Source organism: Salvia splendens, chromosome 9, assembly GCF_004379255.2.
Source record: "Salvia splendens isolate huo1 chromosome 9, SspV2, whole genome shotgun sequence".
Classification (NCBI taxonomy): domain Eukaryota; kingdom Viridiplantae; phylum Streptophyta; class Magnoliopsida; order Lamiales; family Lamiaceae; genus Salvia; species Salvia splendens.
The window spans coordinates 24,449,887-24,456,306 of NC_056040.1; the positions used below are offsets into that span (position 1 = coordinate 24,449,887).

The 6,420-nt window shown below is 36.9% G+C and overlaps 1 protein-coding gene across 4 annotated transcripts; it reads right to left on the minus strand.

The window, feature by feature from the left end:
- Positions 1-1,093: 1,093 nt before the first annotated feature.
- On the minus strand, positions 1,094-3,508 carry LOC121746604 (rhodanese-like domain-containing protein 9, chloroplastic). 4 transcript variants are annotated; one of them, XM_042140501.1, is made up of 7 exons: positions 3,373-3,508; positions 2,884-3,119; positions 2,638-2,791; positions 2,472-2,557; positions 2,283-2,387; positions 2,118-2,196; positions 1,094-1,385 (listed from the first exon to the last, which is right to left on the minus strand). In XM_042140501.1, the coding sequence occupies exons 1-6, from the start codon at positions 3,417-3,419 to the stop codon at positions 2,126-2,128; spliced, it is 699 nt and encodes a 232-aa protein (XP_041996435.1). In that variant the 5' UTR covers positions 3,420-3,508; the 3' UTR covers positions 1,094-1,385; positions 2,118-2,125. The 4 variants fall into 4 exon arrangements, with proteins under 4 accessions (XP_041996435.1, XP_041996437.1, XP_041996436.1 ...); XM_042140502.1 differs by lacking the exon at positions 1,094-1,385 and adding an exon at positions 1,549-1,828; XM_042140503.1 differs by lacking the exon at positions 2,118-2,196.
- Positions 3,509-6,420: the final 2,912 nt, after the last annotated feature.

Below are 6,420 nucleotides of genomic sequence, written 5' to 3' on the forward strand. Positions count from 1 at the left end.
GGAATTCAATTTGAACTAGTTATCTCTGCTGTATCATGGTCTTTCCTTACTACTCCAAAGTCCATGGGCCATGAGATGAGTAGTATAATGTATCTACAATGGTCTGTATATGAGTGAGTACGTAAATATAGCTTCAGATTAATAACCTATCTAACTCTGCAATTCCACTATATCTCTATGGATTTGATAATGTGTTATATGCTTAGGCTCGTTTGACTTGTTTTTAGCTAGGATGTAATATACTAGTATATATAGAATTGCCAGGATGCTATACTGAAGTAATCTTATGTGTATAGGGTCTCGTTTTCCAGTTTATTTAGTATAGAAGTTCGAATTTCTGAATTTTGTTTGGAACGTGGCCATCACAGATAGGTGAATGAACAAGCAAATTTAGTTGTGTGGTTTCCTTGTGGGTACATCACTAGCTATCTTGATCTTGGTGCAAAACTTATTTCTTCAAAACTCTTTCTTGATGAGCTTCCTTTGTTGCTAACAAGAGGTACATGAATCTAGGGGTTACATATCATGATGCTTCAGTGCCATCATCTCATGATTTGTTTTGTTTTAATCTTATTGTGATTCTTTCATTTTAAAAATTGACCAAGTACTAGGATCTCAGGTGTGAAGCATATATAATCTGTGCAGCAATCCGGTTGAGGAAGTGGAAATATATGTTGCCTAATGTTGGTTGGAATACGTCAGGTGGTATACTTCTTTGTGGCCCTCCTGGAGTGGTGAAGACATTATTAGCAAAAGCTGTTGCTGGTTTTTGTTATGATACTTGATTCCTGAATTCTAATTTTTGTTATGATTCAGCTTCGAGCTAGTTTTTTTTTTTTTTTGGGGGGGGGGGCGGGTTCCATTCTTTGGTGATGTTTTTCAGTTTCTTTGGTGAATTCTAATGTTCTATGGCGTTCTCGGTATGGTATACCGTACCGATCCACCCCTAGTTAGATATTAGGATGGGAAGTTTTATTTCAATTTCAGATTTTGATAACATTTGCATACTGTGATTGTCATTACTCTTTGGTGATGTTTTTCAGTTTCTTTATACTACAATTAATTTCTCTTTGAGTTATTGTTTTCCTGAACGTTGCTACTCAAAATTAAAGACAAATTGTATTATGTAAATTCGACGGATGAAATAAAGATGTAGAATTACAGTCAAGAAGAATGAACTGAACTACTGCAATACATTACACATCCATGAATGAATCTATAAGCTCTAATTGATTCTATTTATCATGCTTCCTTTCTGTTTCTATATAATCTCTTTTTTTCTTTCCTTCTTTGTCTTCCACTTAGCTTCTAATTCTTCCTTGATATCATGCTATCGATACTCTCCCCTTTAGCTTTCTTTTACCCGAGGAAGAAACAAACTGAGCCTGAAAAATGTAGTATGCTATCAGAGTGCTGATTTCATTGAGTTCTTGTTTCTGCAATGATACAGTCATTATCACGTTTTATTTCTCATTCATTCTGTTAGAAACGATCAGTTTCTGCTGAAATACTGAAAGAATAGGAAAAGAAGAAAACAGGAGAGCTATAGAAAGGAAAAGAGATAAATCCTCCTAATACTCAGTATATTTCTGAACGGTTCTTCTGCAGAATACAAAGCCTTATTTATCAAAAGAAAGCTAAAATGGATATTGAGGAGCTTAAGAAGATGGAAGATGAGGAATCTTCTATCATAAAAACAATGAAAGGGACAACCACCGGATTTGTTGCTGGTACCGTTTGGGGTATGGCTGTTGCTACTTGGTCGAGAGGAGTATTGCACTTCCAGGTTTTATCCGGACACTGAAGATGATGGGTAACCGTGGAGCAACTAACGCAGAAGCAGCGTACGAAAAGAGACTATATTAATGGAGCAGTTGGAGGATTTGGCTTCAAAGGTTAACTTGTTTTTTTGTGTGTTTTATTATGCTAGTTTCAACGTCATTATTTAAGTACTTGATATGTTTATTTTCTATATATATATTTGCATCTAAACATTCTTTGCTGATTGTGAAAAATGGTTTAAAAGGATTGGATTTCTAGAACATTCAAAATGATCAAGTGATGTATATTTCTGGATTTCTCTTCTCAGGTGCAAAATCTAAGTTCTAGCGAATTACTCGAGCTTTTAGCTTGTCGGGGCTAGCTGGAACAGCTTCTCTGCTTGGTCAGGGAAGAATGTAATGAACAGAAATGCACCTAGCCAACGACCAACCAACCGTTCAAAAAACGAAAAAAATGCAGCATAAAACACGAAACGTTAGAAATTGAAACTCCACACTCACAGATGAGAACAGTCCCCAGCACTGCTGAGATTTTGCCTTGAACTTGAATCAGACCAGCCTTCCCCGCATCTTGCAGCTCCGTTGAACCAATGGCATCGAATGTACCTGCAGCCACGGTATCTATTACCTTTGCTTTTACATATATGTATATATACTCACAACCCATTAAAACAGAAGAGGATTGATCACCAGGTTTTACAGATTGTAGCCCAGATGTTATGCACGCTATGTTCTGATAACCAGCTTCCTCCAATTTGTAGGCAGCAGCAGCAGACCTTCAATTTTCGTTCCAGTCGAAGATCTACATTAATGATATTACAACATTACAAAGATCTAAATTCTCAGTAAATGGTACCTGAGCCCCTCTTGACAAACAAGCAGCAGCTTGCTGCTCTCAGATGAGAACTGGTTCTTGACAGATTCAACGAATTCCGGATTAGGCTTAGTGAAAGGCAACCCGAAAAACAAGCCTGAGAAATTGTTGTGCACGCTTCTCTTTATTATCGTTCCTGCGATTTTATACATACACACAAAAACTAGTCATGGACTGCAAAACAAACAGCAGCAACATGAGTGAGTTAGTTATAATAATATAACATGCCTAAATCGTTGTCGTTGTTCTGAATGAACAACGGGACGTGATAGCAGTTCTTTATGTGTGCTCTCTCAAACTGAGTTCTGTCGCGAACGTCTATAACCGCGTAGCCATCGACCGCTATCAGCTTCTTCGCCTCATCAGAGTCCACGAAGCTCACTTCGGCCTTGGTCACCGATCTTTTTACGTGCAGTTGTGGCCTCTTTGTCGCTCCGATGATCAACCAAGATGGACTCAAGTTGCTGAAACCACATTCCTAGGTTGTTAATTAATTAACCATATGAGTAAGTAGCAAAGTTCATTTCTTGATCACTCACTACTTGTATAATGTTAATGTGAATCTATTTATAGAGCTAAGCAAAGTATACATATCTTCAAGATCTGAAACTTACACATCAAAAACTTGGACTAAAATATGATTTTAAGCATTGCATAGATAGAGTTCTACAGCATGATTTGGTTGATTAAAGATTTGAAATGGAAATAGTGTATTACCTCTGAGAGGAGAAGGCTAAGTGGTGACAAAATGTTATCCCTGCCATGTCTCCACACACACTCTCTCTCTCTTCCTCTGCAGATTATTGGTTTGGTTTTTTGTTTAGTTTTTCTTCTCTAAGGTAAGGGGCCAACGAAATTTACGACTGTGAATGGGTTTCAGCCACGTGGCACAAGGATTTTAATGAGATTGGATATTTTTTTTATGTTAAAATTGAGTATTTTGGGAATTCTCTGCTTTTCCTTTTTCTGTTTTTTTATTGGGCAGACATTTTGTGGAGTAATAATTACACAAGACCCCATTTTCTTGAGCACCGAATTTAGATAGAGCAAAAATTGCTATGAGACTTCCTTCACTATAGGTTTATGATTGACGAGTGAATATTTTATGGGCCGTGAATCTCTAATAATAAATTAATTATTTTATTCTTTTTATCTCTTATTTACTCTATCAATTTTATACTATCTCGGTCCCACAAAGATTGTCTCACTTTGACCGGGCACGGATATTGAGAAATGTAATGAAAATTGAGTTGAAAATGTTAGTAGAGTGTGTATCCTACTTTTATATATTAGTTTTATAATAAAATGTGAGTATGAATGAGTTAGTGGAATATGGTGTCCACTGCCAAAAATGATAAAAAAGTGAAATGAGACAAATTTTGTGGGATGGACGGAAATGAAAAAATGGGACAATCTTTGTGGGACTATGGAAGTATTAAAATACGTCACTAAAAAAAGTTGTTTTGCAAGCATCAAAGTCCTCGAAAATAACCAAGTGTGCTTGCAAAAGAGGTGTTTTTCAAGCACTTTGCGAGCACACTTGGTGCTCCCCATTCGCCTCTTCGTAAATAATTGTGAGCAAAAGACGATAGGGGATTTTACGAGCACACTAATAGGGGATTTTACCTATCGGAAGAATTAATTGAGTAAATTTGTAGAGAGAAAAGATAATAATCCTAGTTAAAGTGCTATGAGGCATTTCACACTATACGAGAGAATGAGATTAATATTTTAATTCTTTATTCTACTTAATAATAATATAAGACTCAACACACATTTATAATACTCCCTCCGTCTGTGAAATGTGTTATCCAGTTTGCCATTTCGGTCCTTCCGTGAAATGTTGTCCACATTGTTTTTTTTTTCATTTTTGGTAAATTGTTCCACCTTTCCACTAACTTATTACACTCACATTATATTATAAAACTAATATATAAATGCGGGGTCTACATTCCACTAACTTTTTCCACTTACTTTTCTTCACATTTGTTAAAACCCGCGCCGAGTCAAACATGGACAACATTTTGCAGACAAAGAGAGTATGTGTGGTACAAAAAGATCTCTGGTAAACTAAGAAAGTAAATCAAATTCTAACCATATGGGAAAATAAATCAAATCATAACAACTAAATAATACTCCTCCATCTCACAATAAGAATCACATTTTGTCATTTCGGTCTGTTCCACTATAAGAGTCACATTTCTTTTTTACCATAAATGGTTAGTAGGTCTCATATTCCAATAACTCACTTTACTCATATTCTATTATAAAATTAATATAAAAAAATAGATCTCATATTCCACTAACTTTTTTAACTCATTGTTCTTTACTTTTTTCTTAAAACCCGTGAGATTATCAGCTTCCTTTCGAAATAAAATAAAAATTTAGATCAATCGAGAAACCAGATGAAAGTCAAGAAGATTAAAGTAGTAGATGTGAGGGAATTGTATTCTGCATTCTGTCTTCATTCACTACAAATTGGGAATTAAAGCCCTTGAGCTGAAAACGTAGCTAAACTAGTTCACAAGAATGGACGGCTAGGATCTAATCTATCTAACTTGAATAGATCATACGGCTTAAAAAAATTACTCTGCATTTGGGCTGAAAACGCCTTTCAGCTCTTGCGACTTTTCACACTTCATTTCCTATCATTGCAGATGAAGGCCCGTGTTCGATTCTGGTAGTCACCATTAGACGTCACCACGGTTCGGAACCGCCGGTTCCGGTCAAGATACGTCACCACGGTTCGGAACCGCCGGTTCCGGTTCAAGAAAATCTTGAACCTGAACCGGCCCGTCCTAGGTTTGACGGTTCCGGTTCTTGAACCGTGAACCGGCGGTTCATCTCAACCGCCGGAACTGCCGGTTCCTATCCGGTTCCGGGCGGTTCGGCTGGTTCGGCGGTTCATGGAATTTTTTTTTGTTAACATTGTAATTCAAGTAAAAAATGTAAATATACTTTTCATAAATAAAATTAGAATAATGCGATATACAAATGCAATTTTATTGATACAAATTACAACTTTAAAATTACAAATTACAATTTAAAATTTACAAATTACAACTTAAAAATTATAAATTACAAAATATTTAAAGTCTTGATTACAATTTACAAATTACATATTCAAAACAAATGGGAGAAAAAAGAAATAAAAGAAAAGGAATTGAGCTCAACTTAAATTTAAAATTTAAGTTGAGATGCCTACGTATCCTCAATGCTCAATTGCATTTTGGAATCAAAGTCCACGTAGTTCTCTTACCTATTTGGCTTGATCGGAGGAATTGGCCTACTCTTCTTCGTCGGGGAAGTAGTCTTGGTCGGGTTGTACTACTTGATTGTCCCAATCCGGTTCTTGGTCTCTAATTTCGGCAGAGCACCAATCATCAAATAACATGGTGGCTCCCATGTTTTTCCCGGTGAGTCTACTTCTTTTTTCGTCCAAGATGTTGCCTCCAACACTAAAGGCGGACTCGACGGAGACAGTGGAAGCCGGAACCGAAAAGATCTCCTTGGCCATTGATGCAAGGATGGAAAAATCTTTCTCGTGTGATCCCCACCAATCTAGGACGTTGATTTATTGGGGAACGGGACCTCCTTCTTCTTCATTGAAGGAAAAGTGTGAGTCAAAATATAAATCTAACTCACTTGCCGAATTTGTCGTCCTTCCTCCGCTGCTGTAGCCGTATAGGTCCGACAATTGGGATTGAGCGTTGGGGCCATCAACTTGGAAGAAGCCAAAGTTTTGTGTTGGACGGGGGGGTCTAG

Excerpts from the sequence above, each read along its gene's own strand:
- LOC121746604 (XM_042140501.1), bottom strand. The coding sequence starts at position 3,419 with ATGGCAGGGATAACATTTTGTCACCACTTAGCCTTCTCCTCTCAGAG. Across the intron at positions 3,120-3,372 it reads TTAGCCTTCTCCTCTCAGAG|CAACTTGAGTCCATCTTGGT; the intron begins GTAATACACTAT and ends ATGTGGTTTCAG. Across the intron at positions 2,792-2,883 it reads GAACAACGACAACGATTTAG|GAACGATAATAAAGAGAAGC; the intron begins GCATGTTATATT and ends ATAAAATCGCAG.